General features: G+C 42.7%; 4 protein-coding genes across 4 annotated transcripts; 3 read left to right on the top strand and 1 right to left on the bottom strand.

Annotated features, from left to right (window-relative positions):
* The first annotated feature begins 1 nt into the window (after position 1).
* Positions 2 to 2,524, top strand: Gr61a (Gustatory receptor 61a). Its single transcript, XM_017078210.4, has 8 exons — positions 2 to 717; positions 836 to 1,027; positions 1,086 to 1,280; positions 1,338 to 1,504; positions 1,643 to 1,765; positions 1,823 to 1,977; positions 2,128 to 2,380; positions 2,437 to 2,524. Exons 1-8 carry the CDS (start codon positions 573 to 575, stop codon positions 2,515 to 2,517), a joined length of 1,311 nt encoding a protein of 436 aa, XP_016933699.3. The 5' UTR covers positions 2 to 572; the 3' UTR covers positions 2,518 to 2,524.
* A 687-nt stretch (positions 2,525 to 3,211) lies between these two features.
* On the top strand, positions 3,212 to 11,131 carry Cep290 (Centrosomal protein 290kDa). Its single transcript, XM_017079568.4, has 14 exons — positions 3,212 to 4,049; positions 4,109 to 4,282; positions 4,519 to 4,926; positions 5,195 to 5,781; positions 5,926 to 6,164; positions 6,235 to 7,169; positions 7,227 to 7,359; positions 7,452 to 7,605; positions 7,667 to 8,356; positions 8,441 to 9,085; positions 9,159 to 9,291; positions 9,351 to 10,342; positions 10,483 to 10,813; positions 10,876 to 11,131. The coding sequence occupies exons 1-14, from the start codon at positions 3,720 to 3,722 to the stop codon at positions 11,065 to 11,067; spliced, it is 5,943 nt and encodes a 1,980-aa protein (XP_016935057.3). The 5' UTR covers positions 3,212 to 3,719; the 3' UTR covers positions 11,068 to 11,131.
* A 311-nt stretch (positions 11,132 to 11,442) lies between these two features.
* Dci (Dodecenoyl-CoA delta-isomerase) lies at positions 11,443 to 12,613 on the top strand. Its single transcript, XM_017077945.4, has 3 exons — positions 11,443 to 11,827; positions 11,887 to 12,006; positions 12,067 to 12,613. Exons 1-3 carry the CDS (start codon positions 11,555 to 11,557, stop codon positions 12,460 to 12,462), a joined length of 789 nt encoding a protein of 262 aa, XP_016933434.3. The 5' UTR covers positions 11,443 to 11,554; the 3' UTR covers positions 12,463 to 12,613.
* A 286-nt stretch (positions 12,614 to 12,899) lies between these two features.
* Positions 12,900 to 18,774, bottom strand: dpr20 (defective proboscis extension response 20). The gene is made up of 7 exons (XM_017079546.4): positions 17,657 to 18,774; positions 15,634 to 16,099; positions 14,968 to 15,082; positions 14,388 to 14,637; positions 14,153 to 14,330; positions 13,642 to 13,778; positions 12,900 to 13,576 (listed from the first exon to the last, which is right to left on the bottom strand). Exons 1-7 carry the CDS (start codon positions 17,970 to 17,972, stop codon positions 13,452 to 13,454), a joined length of 1,587 nt encoding a protein of 528 aa, XP_016935035.3. The 5' UTR covers positions 17,973 to 18,774; the 3' UTR covers positions 12,900 to 13,451.
* Positions 18,775 to 18,822: the final 48 nt, after the last annotated feature.

The raw sequence follows: 18,822 nt of genomic DNA on the forward strand, positions 1-18,822 counted from the left end.
ATATCGATAAAAGGGAAATGGTACTTATATCGATGTTTGAATATCTAAAGAAATATTTTTATAATTATTAACCTAAAAAATTTAAATCATTTATGGTATAATCACTTATTTATAAAACTTGAATTTAAGAATATATTTATAAATAGTAATTTTTTAATATTTTAAGACGATTCTGCTTCTGACACTGTAATGTATATGGTCTTTAAAAATGTGTGCCAAACATTATATTTTGCATTCAAAAGTGCCACAGGTTCATTCCAAAAGACAATGTTATTTTCTTTCTTATTTAACTTTAGGCTTATAGAGTTTCCGGTTAGAAAACTCCAACTGGGACTTTTTTTCGAATATTTGGAGTAAGTCCTTTCAAAGCGAAGGTCTTTTTTGCACTGGCACGAAATTTAAACAAGTTCAAAGCTTTTCAAAGGCGGAGCTGAGCTCCGAAAGCCCCACAATAGTTTGTCTGCACTGAAGTGCCACTAATTACGGGTTTTGGGCTAAGCTGGCCAGGTAAACAACAATTATGAGACATGCCCGTGTAAAACGGGGATTACTGGCGGTCAGACTTGACCAGCATGTCGAAGACGTCGGATAACATCCTGAAGCACCTGAAGGAGCGCCGTCAAAAACAAAAGGCTATTTTGGCCATGCGATGGCGATGTGCCCAGGGAGGATTGGAGTTCGAGCAGCTGGACACCTTTTATAGAGCAATCAGGCCATGTAAGTGAACGGAAAATTCGGGTTCCACAGAAATGATTAGGATTTTAAAATCCTAGTCCTTTTAAATGGGCCTAAAAACAAAATAGATTTATTTTTGTAAATAAAATATTTGCCTTAGATCTTTGTGTGGCCCAGTTTTTCGGCATTATGCCTTTGTCCAATATCCTAAGTCGCGATCCCCAGGATGTAAAGTTTAAAGTGAGGAGTTTTGGCCTGGGAGTCACTGGTCTCTTCCTCTTACTCGGTGGAATCAAGACCTTAATCGGTGCAAATGTTCTCTTCAATGCTGGACTAAATGCCAAAAATATGGGTGAGTTTGGGAAGACATGTCTTGTCTTTTATCCAAATCTCATTTACAAATACAATAGTTGGCTTGGTTTTCCTTATCGTGGGCATGGTCAACTGGCTGAATTTCGTGGGATTCGCTCGGTCCTGGTCGCATATAATGTTACCCTGGAGCTCCTTGGATATCCTGATGCTATTCCCTCCCTATAAACGTTGCAAACGGAGCCTTCGGTCAAAGGTCAACGTTATTATACTGAGCGTGGGTGTTCTGGCAGTGGGTAAGTTGTTTATTTATCCACAAAATTATTTTCGGGAAATCTGAAATACATTTTTAGGGGATCATATGCTGTACTACGCCTCTGGATATTGCAGTTACAGCATGCACGTTTGGCAGTGCTATTCGAACCAGTCACAGATTACCTTTGACATTTATTTGAAGAAGGAGTTCTCAGACATAATGTTTCTTCTGCCTCTTAACATTTTCTCTATGTGCTATGGATTTGTGAGGATTATTTAACATATTTTAAATTGCTTCTAAAGGTGTCTAAAAGTATGCTATGATAAATATAACTTTATAATTGTTGCATACTTTAAGTCACCTGTATTGGTACCCCCTTTTATGTTTTATTATCCTTTCTAGTGGTTAAATGGAGCATTCACTTTTTTATGGAACTTTATGGACATCTTCATAATGATTACCAGTATAGGATTGGCTCAAAGATTTCAGCAGTTTGCTGAAAGAGTGGGCTCCTTGGAGGGTCGTGTAAGACACCCTTGAAAAACTTTTGAATAATTTTAAGTAATCAACTTTTCCATTTAGCATGTTCCGGATGCTCTGTGGTACGATATCCGACGGGATCACATACGGCTGTGTGAGCTGACCAGTTTGGTGGATGCCAGTATGTCGAATATTGTCTTCGTATCCTGTGCGAATAATGTATATGTGATCTGTAACCAGGCACTAGCTATTTTCACGTGAGTAATTCATTTTAATCAAGGTTTCCACCGAAATTAAAGGTGTCTAAAAGTATGTAGTAAAAAACAGTTGTATCTTTAAAACATTTTGGGGCATCCTTTTAGACACTTTTTTAACTGAATCAAGTGCTTATGTCTAAAATCGCTCAGCAAACTACGACATCCCATTAACTATGTGTACTTCTGGTACTCGCTGATCTTCCTGCTGGCCAGGACTAGTCTTGTATTTATGACCGCCTCTAAAGTACACGATGCCTCGCTTTTGCCCCTGAAATCTCTCTACCTGGTGCCCAGTGGTGACTGGACCCAGGAAGTCCAGAGATTCGCTGATCAGCTGACCAGCGAATTTGTTGGACTGTCTGGCTATCGTCTGTACTATTTGACAAGAAAGAGTCTCTTCGGGGTAAGATTATTTTAGTGAAGAGTACTATTATTATTACAGTTAACCATCTTCACCAGATGCTGGCCACCCTAGTCACATATGAGCTTATGCTGCTCCAAATGGACGCAAAAAGCCACAAGGGTCTGCGCTGCGCTTAAAATTAAAGAAAAGTAATTCAATTAATTTTATTAAATGTTTAAATATATGCATGTATTAATATTTATATTGTTTTACTGCTGAAACAATGTTGTAATACTGCACATTTGCTTTAACGGGAGTTCGTGTTTGGGTTCATCAAACTCACCCGATTCGGGTGGTTTTTAAATGGCCAGAAAGCTTCGCGGATAATTGGCCATTTGAAGTATCATTTCAATTTTCGGCCCAGCTGTCATTCACAGAGGGCAAATCCACAAATGGGAGGGCAACCAAAGTCGTTTGCCATTAGTTTCAATTATCTTACACATGTAGACAAACGTAATGTTGATGGCAACTCGATGAGTTTGGAAACAGGAGAAGGTGTTGGTAAAGTTACCCAAAACAGGAGATGGAGAACACAGAAAAACAAAATTCGAACATATAATTTAGGTTTATTACCAAAATGTCCAAAAAAGATAATGTCCTATCTATTAATACAAAGGACCTATGGATTTATTACTTAAACTTCTATAAAAGGTAATGAGAATTTCTGATGTATAGGGTTTGTTTTTCCAAAACCATGTTCAAATATTATCTAAAAGTAAAACGTTTCAACTAAATTTATTTTAATAATAATATCGAAAATAAATGGTGCAGAAATTCCTATATAAGTTCAATTAAATCTATTATATTATTTTTTCGATTTTCATTCTTTTTCAAATTAGTAACTTAGCTTTATGATACATTTTTTTTCCGTGTGGGTGAAGTTAACAAAATTCAGGAGGAGGAGGGAAAAAGGCGCACCAAACCGAAATGGCTTTTCAATTTCAGGACTCGGCCTTTGACACTTTGCCAATTAACACTTTCCTGGTTACCGCCTTTCATTTTTGTTTGTGGGGGGGCCCAAGAAGCTCCTGCTCCGAAAGTCCTCCTAGGGGATCCTTGGCCGCCCAGGAGGCAATTATCCTGTCAGGAAACTTTGTACGCAGCCGAAGCTGGTAGCAAAACAGAATGCCAGCAAAAACAAAGGCACCACTGCCGGCACCCTCGTTTCCGGACTGGCAACCCTTGAGCGGGTCTCCAGTTTGTTTTGACCCCAGCTGTCATGGCAACCGCTCGGAAATTAAAAAAAAACGAAAAACAGGAGAGCTGTTGTGCAAAATCGGGGAATAATTTCACTCAGAACGTGAGTAACCGCCGAGGAGCGAGGCCATGAGCCACCAGGATGAGCATGGACATACCAGAAACCGTATCCCTGCGCAAGTTCCGCGACTTTTCGGCGCGCCAGAAGCAGGAGCTCTATGAAACACTCCTCGAGCTGGCCGAGTCCATCGAGGAGCTGCCCAAGAAGTCGCTTAGGAAGACCCTGGAGCTCACCCTGGCCGTTTTGCAGTACAAGGGCGAGCAGGTTCAGCGGCTGCAGGATGGAGGCACTGGAGCTGGAACTGGAGGACTATCCAGCGACCGTCGCCTGCAGGACGAAAATGAGAAGCTGAAGCGCATGCTGCAGAAGCTGGAGGAAGAACGCGATGGCCTGAAAAGCAAGACCAAGGAGGTGAGATATGTGATATAAAATAGTGAGGGGAATCCTTAAAACCCCCAGCATCTCATTAGTTGGGGGAGGAAATACGACAATTGGAGCTGCGCCTGAGGGAGGCGGCCCAGCAGGCGGAGATCAGCGACAAGGACTCATCGGATCCCCTTTCCGAGTTGGACAAACAGGAGCAGCTACTTCAGAACATCGACTCCAAGAACAAACACATTAAAAGGCTCTTAAAGGAAATTGAGGTAAGATAAACCTACACAAATTTTTCAAAGTTTAAACAAAGCAAGTCTACATTAAACAATCGATGCACTGACAAAATCAGTCAATCGTTAGCAATAAAATTAAGTAAAGCTTAACAAAAAAAGCGAAAGAAATTAGTTTTATTCTAGCCGTAAACCTTTTTTCAGTCGTTTCATCGGTAATGCAATTTGTAGAACCAGTGTTAGGTAAATGCTAAATTAGTTTTTATTTTTCTTAGACGCTTCAAAACCAGAACATAGCGCAATCGAAGACCATAGTCCTCCACGAACGCGAACTGCAGAACATCAAGGCGAACCTAGTGCAATTGAGCCAGGACATCACCAAGGTGGAGCAGGAGCGCAAGTCCTTGAAGCAAAAGGAACAGCAGCAGGGCCTTGAGATCACTCGTTTGGAGGGAAATGTCACCTTTCTGGAGGTGGAGCGAGAAAAGCAGGAGCTGGAAATGCGACAGTTCCTGGACAAATACGAAACGAAGTCCCTTTCATGGAGACAGGCTCTCGAGGATCGGGACAAGGAGGTGGAGCGTCTCAGGAAACAGCTGGAGGGCAAAAGCATCAACTCTCTTCAGACCAATTCTTCCAGTAGTCAGAGTCAACAGCAGGAGGAGCATATAAAACTGAGACATGTAAGAAGGAATTTGTATATAGCACACATATTTTTGGTTTTAGTGGACACAACTCCTTGAACTCATAATTTAACCAACTTTATAATCATTTCAATTTTTTGTTCAAGAGCTACTTGTTCGGTAGTATAAACTGAGTTTCAAAAGAAATATATCCTTTTAAAATATATAAATGTAATAGTTTTTAAGTTCTAAAACAAATAATATTTCTAAAACAAATAGTGTTATTATTTTTGAAATTTCAAAAACTGGTTATTTTATTCCCTTGCAGCTTTTAGAATCCCGGGAACAGCGCATCGAGAAGTTGGAGGCGAAACTAAAAACGATGGCGGAGGAGATGGTCAGCTCCACGAAGGTGATGAACCAGTTGTGCCTGGAGAAGGAGCGATCCCAGGATCCGGAGCAGCCTCGAGCCTGCTGCCAGATGATCGAGGAGCGCCTCCGGGAGGCCAATGCCCGGAGTCAGCAGCTCTCGGAGATGCTGGAGGCAGCCGAGCAGGACAATGTCCTCAAGTCCAAGCAGGCACTTCACGCCCTGAGTGCCCTGGAGTCCTACAAAAGGGACGAAGACGGTTTGGTTCCAGCCTTGAGACGCTGCTCGGGGTTGGAGCAAAAGCTGGCAGGACGCGACAAGCAGCTGAGGAGCTACATTCAGGAATTGAATTCCCTACACGAAGTGGTCCAGGAAAACGAGCTGTTGCGACGCCAGCTCCACATTCCCGATGATGTGGTCATCCTGGCCAAAAATGTCCACTCCAAGCAGCGCAACAAGGACAAACAGATCGAGCGACTGACCCTTAAGCTAAGGACCTCCGAGGAACTGCGTCTGCAACTCAAGTTGGACAAGAGTGAATTGAGGTATGATATCTCACATCTTGAAACTATTTTGTTTTGGGCACAAATATGAGGGCAACTCTAAATGACACTAAATTTTTAAATATTTCTTGCTACTATTTGTGTTAATTATATTTGCCTATCCATTGATACCTTATTTATTCTTAGGCGCAAGCTCCTGGAGCTGCAGCAGGGTAACCCGCAGCCCTTGAATGAATCCCTGCAGGCGCCCAGCGAAGTGGGTGAAGTTCCCCCAAGTGCTCCCTTGGAGAATTCCCCAAGACGTGGCCAAGGCGATGGAGCAGCCAGTTCCGAGATGCAGAATCGGTACGACGAAGTCCTGGCCGAGAATGAAACTCTACGCTCTGGGATGTACGAGATTCTGGAGAAGCTGAGGGAGTATGATGGTGAGTGGGGAGGTCTTTAAATATTTACAAAGTTTTACAAATTTGAAATACATATTTAATTCCCTTTCAGCTACCTCAGAGCACATAACTATTGATTCCGATCTATTGCGCCGCCTCATCGAAGCTCTTCCCAGTGGAACGGCCACTCCACAGCGTCTACAGTGTCAACTGCTGGAGCTCAAAGCCCGGGAGGAGGCACTGCGTCAGCTGCTCCAGCAGCAGAACTCCAGCGACTCGGAAACCGGCGAACTGTCTTCTGTGCAAAGCCTCTGTGACGTCCCAGAGATCGCAGAGGAGCAACCCGTTGAGGAGGATCCCGTTGTGAATACAGCCACCAGGCCAAGTTCGCCCACTGAGGCGACGGAGGGCTTGCAGCGACCCACCATCCCAGATCCCGAAATGGAACCCAGAAGCGAGGTCCTGGCAGAACTATCCATTCTCCGGAAGCATTACGAGGAACTGCGTCTCCACATGTCCGCCGATGGCAGTGAACTAATGAACCAAAATCAGCAACTTCATGATAAGTTGATGACCTTGGAGTTGCAGTTGGAAAAGCAAGGATGTTCCTATAGCTATATGCGCAGGGACTACGATCAGCTGCTTACTGAAACCAGAAAATTGGAACTCAGCTTTATAGAAGATAAGGCTCTATTAGCAAGACAGTTGGAGCTTCAAAAGATTGAACTATTGAGAACTAAGGAGGAACTGGAGAGAGTATGTCGAAGGAATTTATACACCCCAGAAGAGCAGCAAAAACTAGAGCAACGCAATGCCAATTTGAGCATGCAACTTGGTCAGGCGGTGGAACAAATGCTGGGGGAGCTGAAACCCCCGGAGATATGTACAGAGTATGGTATTATCAAGGATAACTATCAGCTGGATTATATTACAGCCGAGGATTTTGAGAAGCATCAGCAGGAGTTGGCTGATTGGAGGAGCAAACAGGCAGATCTTCAAAGGGAAACCAAGCAGTTGGAGGGTCTGCTTCGAGTAGCCAATGAACAGGTTGGAGATTCCCCTTAATGTCTACTTACAGAAATACTAACCCTTCAACCATTTTAGATCCTTTCCCAGCAGAAGCTACTCAATGATATCACAGACAACCACATCAACCTGCGTCATCTGGTTGCCGATCTTCAGAGCAGCTCCGACGAGAAACTAATGCTGGCCAAGGTACAAAGGGATTTGGATAGTGGTAAGTCAAATTGGATACCCATTATACGGCCCATTGTCCCTAAAAAAATGAAATAAATAATTCTTAATAAAAAAAAATTGTAATCATTGTAGTAAAAGCCGAGTGCTCCCGCTTGGAAACGGAGCGAGAGCAACTGCAGCAAAAGGCGGACTCCCTGCAAAACCAACTGGAGGCCAGCGAGTTATCCTTGACGCAAGCTCAACAGGACTTCCAGCAAGAGCGCACCAATAGCGATATTAAGCACAAGTACAAACCAGGATTATTTGTTTGATCCATTTTGTAACTCAATCACTTTTATATCTTAAAGATTCCTGCAGCATTCCTTATTTATGCTCAAAGACAAATATGCCAAATTCACTCCACTGGTCTTCCTCACCAACTTTGTGTTCGCCTACCAAAAGTTCCAACGTCGCCTGGAGGAGGAGCAAGTGCAGCAGCGGCAAGAAGATTACAGTGCCCTGATTGATGATGTAACCGCCGTGGTTCAGAAGAAGTTTTCACCCAAGGAGGAGAGTTCCCAGCAGCTGGTAAAGTTAATAAAGTCTGAAACCCAGACGAGACTCTTGGAACAGCGCTGCGAAATCCTGCAAGCCAAGCAGGCGGAGCTCCTTAGGGAACTGGGTGAACTGAGGATACGACAGGCCACAGACACTGAGCACTGGAGCACTATCGAGGCACTGTTCGGTAAAGGAGTCCCGAAAACCCACTCCCAGGTGGATGCGGAAACCAACACGGAGGCAGTGACTCCTCCTATTCCGGCCATGATGAGGGCAGCCCAGCTGATAGACAGGCAATCATCGCCCATTGGATCGCCTCTGCGAAGACATCCGCACCTGGATACGGCCACCCAAACTCTGGAGCATCCAGTGAAGCTCTCGGAGACGGCAGTCCAAACTAATGGCATTCTCATCCAACAGAATCAATCCGTTCAAACGGCGGATGCAGTGGGGGACAGCAGGAGCGAATCCCGTGAGGAGCTACAGAAAATGCAGGAAACGTAAGTACAATTAAGAATAAGTATATGATTGTGATGTGGTATTTTTTAATTAAATAAAAATTTATTTTTAAATCCTTATCCCAGGCTCCAGGAAGCCAATCAGCGCATCGAGGTCCTTGGCAAGCAGTTGGAGGCTTCCAGATCGGAGAGCCGCGAGTCCGAGAGTCCCCATAGTGGAGTGGTGGAGAAGACCATACTGTCGTTCCACACCCTGCTCCTGGAGAAGGACCAGTCCATTCAGAAGTACCAGGATCTCCTGCAGACCGAGCGGGATCAGAGTCAGCAGGCCATCAGCAAACAGACGGCTGAAAACGAATCCCTCAGGGCCACGGTGAATAACCTAAACTTCAACATCAAGACCAAGGATGCGGAGATTATGGAGCTCAAGGCCAAGCTGGAACTGAAACCCAAGGCCGCTTTGGAGCGAGTCTCCTCGACCGACTCGAGTTCCAGTTCCGAGAACTCGGTTAATGAGCTGACGGATGAGAAGATTGAGGAACTCTTTGAAAGTAGCTCAGTGGAGAGGCCCCCAGAAGAGGTGGAAGTGCAAGTGCGTGCGGAAGATCCAGTATCTCAAGAGCCAGAAGGTGAGGCGGAAAAACAGGATACTGAAGAGCTCAAGGAATTGCCCACGCTACACAAGCAAATCAAGGATCTAAAGGACAAGCTGGAGTACAGTGAAAAGAACCTGAAAACTAGAGAAGAGGAGGTTGATATATTGAAAGAAAAGTGAGTTCTGACCGCGGGGTCTTTAGGATCAACTAAAATTATATTTTAAAATAATAATACTGTATTAAATCAGGTTGAAACTCTGCCAGGAGCGGGAAAAAACCGTCGAGAGCCATGCGAGTCCGGAACTGGATCAGCTACGCGTCTTTCTGGATGAGAAAGATAAGCATATCAAGGATCTGATGGATACTCTCAAAAACTTCCATGTAAATATAAGTAATATACATTTTTGGATCACTGAAATACATTTATTTTAATCCTCTAGGACGACCAGCAGCGCTATATCAAGGACACTTCCAACTTCTCGGAGGATCAGATAGCCAAACTCGCTGCCGATCTCAATCGCACTGAGGCCACCAACAAGATCTATCACACCCAAATGGAGGCACTGCGTCGCCAGTTGACCAATGTCACCCAGCGCGAAAAGCAGGCCAGGGATCTCAGTCAGTCGCTTCGCCAGCAGTTGCTCAAACGACCCGTCGTCTCTATAAAGACGGAACTCAATGCCCGGGTGAAGAACGAGAACCAGCAGAAGAGAATCCAGCAGCTGGAGACGGATTTGGATGAGGCACGCGGTCAGTTGCAGCGACAGCAGACCCTGCTGGAGGCCAAGCGCACGAGAAGTGCCAACGAGGTTCAACTTTGGGAGAAGCAGAAAAGATACCAGCAGCAGGCGGAGAAAACCAAGGCGAGATTGGAGGAAACCGAGTTGGCCCTGGACAAGACTCGAACCCTTCTGCAGGCAGCACGCACCACCATTGCCCGTTTGGAAAAGGACAAGCAAATAATGGAGTCCAAACTGGGGAGGAATGGTCCTTCAATGGGGTCGGGTTCCGGTTCAAACAACCTCAAATGCTGCCGCACTCCATCCTGTCCGAATCTCCAGCATGTAGGTGTCAGCAAGTTCACCCCGTCTCCCTCGGAGAGTCCGGAAACTTATACGGGTCCCAGCAGCGAGTGCAGTTCCCCGGCGCACCATCATACCCAAATCTTTGACCAAAGTCAGGCGGATCTCATACAGGCCCTCAAGTCCCGCATAGAACTGCAGCAACGAAAGATCATCGCCATGGAACTGGAGGGTAGGGGCAGTAATGCCTTGACCACGGAGCTAGAGAAGATGCAGGAACGCTGCCAGGCCATCGAGGCCCAGAATATCCGACTGGAGGCCAGGAACCTCCAGCTGCAACTGGATTCGGATCTCTTGAGACAGGGAGACAGCAGCGATCGGCTGCAGAAGAGGATCAAACACTTGGAGGAGTGAGTATTGTTATTCTGATGGATTCCCTCCTTAAACCAAGTAAACATACTGAAATTAGATAAAAAACAAATCTTTCTAAATTACAAAAAACGAGAATTCTTTAGAAATCGACTTAAAGACCCATTTCTTCTATATTCAGCTATATCCTTGCCCTGAAAGAGGAAATGGCCCGCAATGAGTCTCGTCGAGAGTTGTGCAAGTGCACTGGCCTGAAAGTAAGCACCAACCAGGGACAATCGGCGGAACAGACGATTCTGTCGCTGCGCAATCTCGTAGAGAAGTTGCGATCGGAAAACAAGTTCCTGAAAGATGGTCGACGTTCCACGGAGTCCAGGAGCTCCACGGATTCCACACCGGCGGATGCGGCTCGATTGCAGCAGCAAAATGGAGAATTGCTGGAGAAGATTAGCGCCTTGCAGCAGGAGCTCCAAAAGCGAACAAAGTGCAGCCAATGCGGTGGTCGTAGTAAGGTATGCACTATCCCATGTTCCACTTGCTGTCCCATTATTATAGTATTCTAAACTTATAATAGGATGCTGCCAACGAGGAGCTCAAGTTCATCAAGGAGCAGCTGGTCAAGAAGACACAACTCCTCCAAAAAGCTAAAGTCCTCTTGACCCGTGCTGCCGCCAAGGAAAAAGTGTTGAGGGAACAGCTCGCATTGTGGAAACGAAAGTGCTCCGAACTGCAAAACGTCCCAGTGATTGATGAAATTAGCGAATAACCAGTATTTCTCATAAGATGAATGTTGTACAGCAAAAGAAAAATAAAACTAACGTTTTTTTTCACTTTTCCTGGACTTTGAATTTTTGGCGCCCTTTCAAAGTTGCCAGATCGACAGGTATTAGTTGCCAAACAAGGTAATGGGAAATACAAGATTGTCGTGAATTGTTGCTCTTACTTTTTGAGTTTTGAGTTCATCATCCGACAGATGATTTTTCTTTTGGTCACGACAACACTGCGGGATTGACCAGATACTAAGTAATTTTTAAAAAATAGTTTAAATAAGACAAGCTGTTTTCTATCGCAGTGAACACTTCACCAACTATCGCCCACCTTTAGGCTAATCAATTACTAAGAGTGGGAGTACCCCTGATGCCCCAGTAATCAGGTGGAATTAACAACAATAAACACCGGCAATCAGAGTGAAAAGTGAAATGATCCCCTAATTGGACTTTGCTATTCATTCTGTCCAGAACATTTCCATCAAGATGTCGTACCAAGGATTCCAGCAACTTCTTGTGGAGCAGCAGGGCAAGCTGCTCGTCGTGAAATTCAACAACCCGAAAAAGAAGAACTGCATCAACAGGTTCACCTACCAGGAGATGACCCGGGTCCTGACCGAGGTCAACGACGATGAGGGAGTTAGCCTGGTGGTTTTCACAGGCGTCGGCGACATCTTCACGGCCGGAAATGACCTCACTCAGTCTTCCAAGAGTGACGATATCAACGCCTTCTTCAAGCAATCCAATGCTACCTTTAAGGTAGGATACAGATAAAGATAGGTATTTGGTCATTTTATTATAATATATCTAACTTGCAGGCCATGGTTCTAAGTTTTGTGAACTGCAAGAAGATAGTATTTTCCCTGGTAAACGGTCCAGCAATCGGAATTGGAGCCACCATTGTGGGGCTATGCGATGTGGCCTGGTGCTCCGAAACGGTGAATTTTGACTTTACCTCCAATATTAGACACGAATATAACCAGTTTATACCATCCTAGGCCTACTTCTACACCCCATTCACCAAATTGGGTCTAGTCCCAGAAGGAGGTTCCTCCTATATGCTTCCCTTGATCTTGGGTCGCTCCAAAGCATCGGAAACTCTGCTCCTCAACGAACCTCTAAGTGCCCAGGAGGCATATCAGTTCAACTTTGTTTCACGCATCTTTAAGACCTCCGAACTGGATTCGGTGGTTTGGCCCAAGCTGCGTCAGTATTCCGAGTTGCCCACCAACTCCCTTTTGCAAGGAAAACGCCTCATCAAGGAGGGATTCGTGGAGAATCTCATCAAAGCCAACGAATCGGAGTGCAAGCAACTACTCCAACAGTTCCAGCATCCGGAATTTTTCCAGGCCATCATGGACTTTGCCAGCCGTAAAGCCAAGGCCAAGTTGTAAATGATTTCAAGGTTCCATTATTATCTCAACCACGTCTTAGTGGCTAAAATTAAGCTGGCCTATTTTTAAACACAAAAGCTATGTACATATGTTTATAATTATGAAAAAAGATTTCTTGCGATTTGATTTTATAAAACATACATCAAATGGACTTCTTTGCGATTAGATTAAAGGTCTTATATGGGTGTAGTTTGCTCTATGTTCCTTAGGCTAATCTTGTTTATTATACATATATACGCTTTTCGGGAGCGCTGATTAAACCCAATGCAAGAACAATTTTTGCGAATACATCTTACAGCTACGGGTAAAACAATAATGCTACAAATATATAAAAATATTCAAATATTTTAACTTGATGAAATTGATCCCACCTAAACACAACCATCTGGCAACCCTCGAAAAGTCCCCGCTAAGTTTAAATTTAAATTCCGTTCGAATTCATTTATAGTTCACTTTATTATTGCATACATACGAGTATTCGTTTATTAACATATCATTTGACCGATGCTTTCGTTCGTGTGGTTGTGTGTATGTATATAATATGTATATGACCGTATTGCACTTTATACTAGTTCAACATTGAGTAGTTCCCACAGGGTGTCTTCGGATCCTTGCCGCAAAAGCTTGTGATAACGAACTTGCAGTGACTTAGATTACACTATGCTTTACATTCCTGTATCAACTAGATCTGGGCCAGGCCATAGACTCTGACCTCGTGAAATTCTGCTAGGGAAATTCGTTGGCCTCTCTCTCCAAGTTCTCAAATACACTCGAGCTTAATCTTAGCTTAATCCTAGGCGTGCCTGCTCATGTACAAATTGATGATAGACGTAGAAACATATCTATAATAGCCAGTTAAACTTAGGCTGCGTTTTTAAGTTATTTCTAATAACTGCCCTATCCAATTCAGAATCTTTACAATTAATCAACAAAAAGTGCTACAGGAAAAACGATGTTGTCTCAATTTGTTTACTGCCCCTTAAGCTACCTTAGCTAAACTCCCCCCTTAAACTATGTAGCACCAGGAGTGCCATTAAATGTAGCATCACCAGATTCCACCACGTGCTTCGGACTCCACCCGCTCCGCCATGGTGCAATTCCGCAAAGCTTTCGCCTGCAAGTGAATATGGGTTCAGAAATAATACCTATTAATATTATTAATTATTATACCCAACTCACCATTCAGAATGTGCACAACTATGGTAAAGTTCTGGAACTCGCTGATGGAGCAGGTGTAGTTGCCAGAGTCCGTTTTACTGATCTTCGCTATCGAGAGCGTCGAGTTGGCTCCATCCTCCATCAGTTCCGTTTTGACGCTGAAAGGGATTTTGTAGGATTTAAACTAAGGAAAGGTGACCCACAACATTTCCTTAAATTAATTTTTGAAACAGGTGACCCAAAACGGTAACAGGTCTAAAGATGTTATAATATACTCCTTATAAGCTTTTATTTAATTGATTTTAAGTTTTAATAAATTATTTCAAAAGTTCAAAAGGGTTTAATATTTACGAAATAATTTTTACTGAATATAATTATTATGATTAATTAAATAATCGGCCAAAGATTCCTTGTCATTTTGAATAAGATTCCAGGTATTGACTTTGCAACAAGGTGACCCCGATATGTCTCAATACATGTATTTTTTAAATATTTTAATGATTTCTGAAATTTTCCCGCTGCACCCACTCACCTTACTCCCCCGCGAGTTACGTCATAGTTGAGGATGCTGTCGATGTGCTTCCAATAGACCACAGAACTGGTCATGGCCACATTTCGCACCACACAGGACAGCTGCAGGGTGGAGTCTATCTCGTAGTACTTCTCCTGGAGCGGATCCCCCACCTCGTCCACTATCATTACTTTGGGAGCTATAAGACCACATCAATGAGTTCTCTACCTGGCGAATTAAAGAGTTCAATGCCTACCGTTCACGTGCAGGTTAATTTGAATGACGCGGGGCGGATGAGTTGAGATCTGGCACTCGTATATGGCCTCGTCGTCCTTTTTCACGTTGGTAATCTTCAGTCGCCAGTTGTTGGGGTACTGGAACTCCATTTTGTAGCGCTTATCACCCGTGTACGTGTGCATGCCCACTGTCAGCAGGTCCAGGGCATTTCCATTACCAATACCACTGCCATTGGCCCTATCCTGCGGGTTGTGGCGCACCCAAGAGACCTGTTTGTTGGAGGAGACGATGAAGATGTTAACGTACATTTTATCCGGGGTTTTTGAATATTAAGTTAGAAACAAATTTCTAATATGCAATATGAAAGTATGTTGAAGAGAAAGACGAAGACCATTGCTTATTTAACAAATTTGCATAAATTAAAAAAAAATATTATTATAAAAAATGATAAATATATGAATTATAATATAGCCTATTAGTTCAAATGATGGCAAAATGGGTCCTTATATATGAACGCAAATGAGGAGAAAAGAAAGTTAAGACAAACGCTTCAAATTTAATATTCTATTTATTTGCTTTTGATAAAGTATCCATCTTACAGTCTTATCCTGCAGTAGTGAGATCCTGCAGTTTAGGTGGATGCTGGATCCCGCTTGCACGGTGAGATTGGTGGCCTGACCAACCCGCTGCACATCCTCGAAGTGGGGACCATACCTGCATACATATACGAAAAAAATTGGTATCAATGATCAAAAATGAAATATATTTATATCAGTGTCGGATACAGGTTTTGGTTTAGGGGAGAATATAAATAAAACCTTTGGAAAAAAATACTAAAAATTAATTATAATACCCCATTAACATATTTGTTACCTCCACTTGTTTGCACTATTGGGGGATATATCCACCATATCACCCCATGGTTTCGCCCCTGATTTATCTTAAAACAATTCGAAAAAAATTTTCAAAGTTCCTTAAGATTGACTAATTCACAACATAATCACTATAAATTTCAATACTTAAATCCTGAAATTGGTTTATTCCAGATTTTATCTCGAATACTTCACTTGAATCTATTTTCTTTGAAAAAATCGTCTAGTTATACTGAAAAATTGTTGTACATTGCAAATGACTTTATAATTACTTTTGAAAATAAATGAAGTCTGTCCATATAATTTATATATAGAACTGTCTTAAAATCATTATATCGATATCATTCATATTTATTCCGTCGGATACACTTATTGTGACCCCACCGAACTCACCTCTGATCGTGATGGTGATGCTTGTTGGCCGATGAGAACGTGTCGAAGATGTAATTCAACATGGGTGCATCCGTTTTCTGGCCCTTGGACAGAGGATGCTTGCTGTCCACCTTGACGGCGGAGTTGCGAACGTAGCCGGTGCTCCGGTTCCTCGCCGGCTCTGTGGGCGTGGCCAAGGAGGCGGAGGCGTTGGCGCTCGACGAGCTGCCGGATGAAGTGGTGGCCACCGTGGCCGGCACTAAGGCGTTTACATTCTGGCTGCCGATCTGCTGGAAGGAGCCGTTCTTCTTGTGCCCAGAGGGATCGGGATTTGTCCTTGGGGAGACTGTGCCCGATCCTGCCTGCAGGGATAACGACTCCAGATCCTGGCCCCGGCCAGGGCTATCCTGTTCCAGGATCGCCTCTGTGGAGGTCTGACTCTCTGGGATGATGTAATCCGCATCCCCGCCATCGTCATCAGAGTCCTCTGGAAAGGAGTTATCGATTTCATTCTAATATGGGTTTTGATTTTGCGAAAGAGACAGACAGACGGAGATGTGGGCGAAAGTTGAGAATTGATGACATTTCATCCGCTCAAGTGTATATACAGCTGTGTTCAGAATAATAGCATCGGATCGATTTTCATTTTTAATTATGAATGAATGTTTTATATTTGTGAAAATGAATGTGAATTGATGTACTTTTTAATCAAATTGGTAAAATGTTCACAAATTTCAAAAGTTAACATATTATTTTTGAAAAACCTTCTTGTTTATTCAATAATTTAAATATTTAAAAAAATTGTTAACTCAGAAAAATTTTATAATATTTAAAATATATCTTTGTGATTAAAAAAGTTTGGTCAATTCGCTTTACAATAACTTACACAAGTTAAAATAAATTATTCTTTTGCAAATTAATATATTATTCTTTTGAACATAGCTGTATGTCTATATGGTAATGCCAAGTTTGCCGATAAGTGTGGGGGAGTTTGTTTGTTTGTACCAAATACACTGAAACCTCCTGGGATTAAACAAATGTTAAGTTTGCTTCTCCCAAAGTCAATAAAGAAATATTTTGTCAGTCATTTGATGTATTGATATTTAGCAAAGCCAATTTCTGCGTCTTCCAAATTTAATTTATTGCTTAAAGCTTTGGATGCGACTGAATCCATAACATAAACAAAACATTTTAAAATAAAAAGAATATATTATATCTTTAATAAAATTTAGCTAATTGTTAATAAATTTGTTTATTATTTTTTAACCGAACCACCATTAATAAATCTATAAACATATATGGTCACAACAATAAAGAACCAGACAGGCAATATAAAATTGAGATTCTACATATTCATCTTAGAAAAGATGTGTAAAACATTCCGCAAGGAAATGTTTTATTTGAATTCCAATCTCTAAAGATTTCTATGGCACAGTTTTAGATAATAACATGGTTAGGCAAGTACACCAAAAATGTAATGGCTAAGGAAATTACCTTACTAAAGAATGCAAATTTTTATTTTATAAACATACTATTATTAAGTTCTACACGATATTTTAATCAATTTCAGTTCCCATTATCGTTTTATGAAAATAAAATGAATAAATATTGTTTTAACGAAAACAGGATTTTAGGAACAGGATTTTAACGAATTCAATTCTATAAATTATTCCATATATAAAAAATAAATACGTTTCAAATATCCATAAAAAAACTGTTTAACAAAAAGTGCAAAATAAACTGTTGTAAATTCCACCCAGGAAAAAAACCCTTGGCATATTTCTAAGTAACCCCTTCTCTGGATTTAAGTAACCCTAATTGTGGTGACCTCCTTTTCGAAACCATAACTTTCAGTGCCTGAGAGAGGTGTCCTATCAAGTGGTTGAGTCAAGGATATGTGGAATTGCGAGACGTATTTTGGACACCAGTCCGAAGACAATGCCTGCGGGCCAACTGAGTCAGCAGGATAATTGAAAACCAATTATATAATTATGCATTAACCGCATTTCAAAGCTAGCAAGTAGCAATTTCGCAATTTGCCTACCGTAACTACTCCGTAACGTGGACACCTGGATGTGGGCGTGGGCGGGGGCAGTGGGCGTGGCTGCCGTCGATTGAAGGGGAACCTTCGAGGTTTCCAGGGGTTCCAGGCCCTGAATCCTGCTGTTAAGCGTGTCGTAAATGGTCTTGGCCTGGACAAATCCGCCGCCCATGATCGTGGTGATGAGTAGGAGCAGCCCGATCAGGTTGTAAATGGAACATTCGAGGTGAAGGTCACCCCCGGATGATGAGAACTTGGTGGCTTCAGTCGTTGATTTAGTTCTGGGTCGCGTTTTTGCAGCTGGTTCATTCAAACGCATTTTGCAGTCTGGCGTAGTCGGCTCTAACAAACTGCATTGGACTCGATTTCTTTATCGCCGACTTTTACTTTTTTGGGGTCACCTTTTCTTTTCGTTTTGGGGTCACCTATGGCGTCTCACGCACTTTGGCCATTTGTTTTTTATATCCGTTCGGGAGTCACGTAAATATCAACTTGATTAATTCACATAGAGCAGGGATATCGTTATTGATTAGCTTAATATTTGTGCTCTAGGAACGATCGTTAGGATGAACTACACTCTTGGTTGTTTTTTGGTAATATATTTGGAATTCACATTTTTTCGGGACTCACTGGCACACCCGATTATAGAATGCACTTAAGAACAAAACAAGGACACAAGGATTGGATCTGAAGTTGGATCTGAGGGGAACGCATTTGGCATTTGGAGACCCTTAGTCCTCATGCATTCTTCAGATGGTCCACCGAAACGAAGGCGAATCGCAGGGACGGCTTCAACTGCATCACGTACAAAATAGACGACCGACTTTGTCGAAATCGGGGAATCGGAATTCTCGGCATCCGGTTCTCTGCGAAGAACGTCTACGCGATTGAAGACTCCGCCAATGACTGGTTGAGGAACTGGGTTCAATTGTTGTTAATGTCCTGTTCGTCCTGTCCTCGGCTTCCCCACAGTAGGCTCTCTTTGATTTTTTCTGCGCATGTCCTTGTTTCGTTGAGTTTTTACCCCCGCGTGTTGATTTTTGGCATTTTTGGTGGATTTACCTTTCGGAGTTCAAGGGGGTGCTTAGTGTGGGCGGTTTGAGTTCGGAAAAAGCAGTTTAAGGCAGTTGTAAAACAGTATCTGAGAGTAAGCTATATAACCCTATCAC

Source organism: Drosophila suzukii, chromosome 3 (assembly GCF_043229965.1).
Source record: "Drosophila suzukii chromosome 3, CBGP_Dsuzu_IsoJpt1.0, whole genome shotgun sequence".
In the NCBI taxonomy this organism is placed as follows: Eukaryota; Metazoa; Arthropoda; class Insecta; order Diptera; family Drosophilidae; genus Drosophila; species Drosophila suzukii.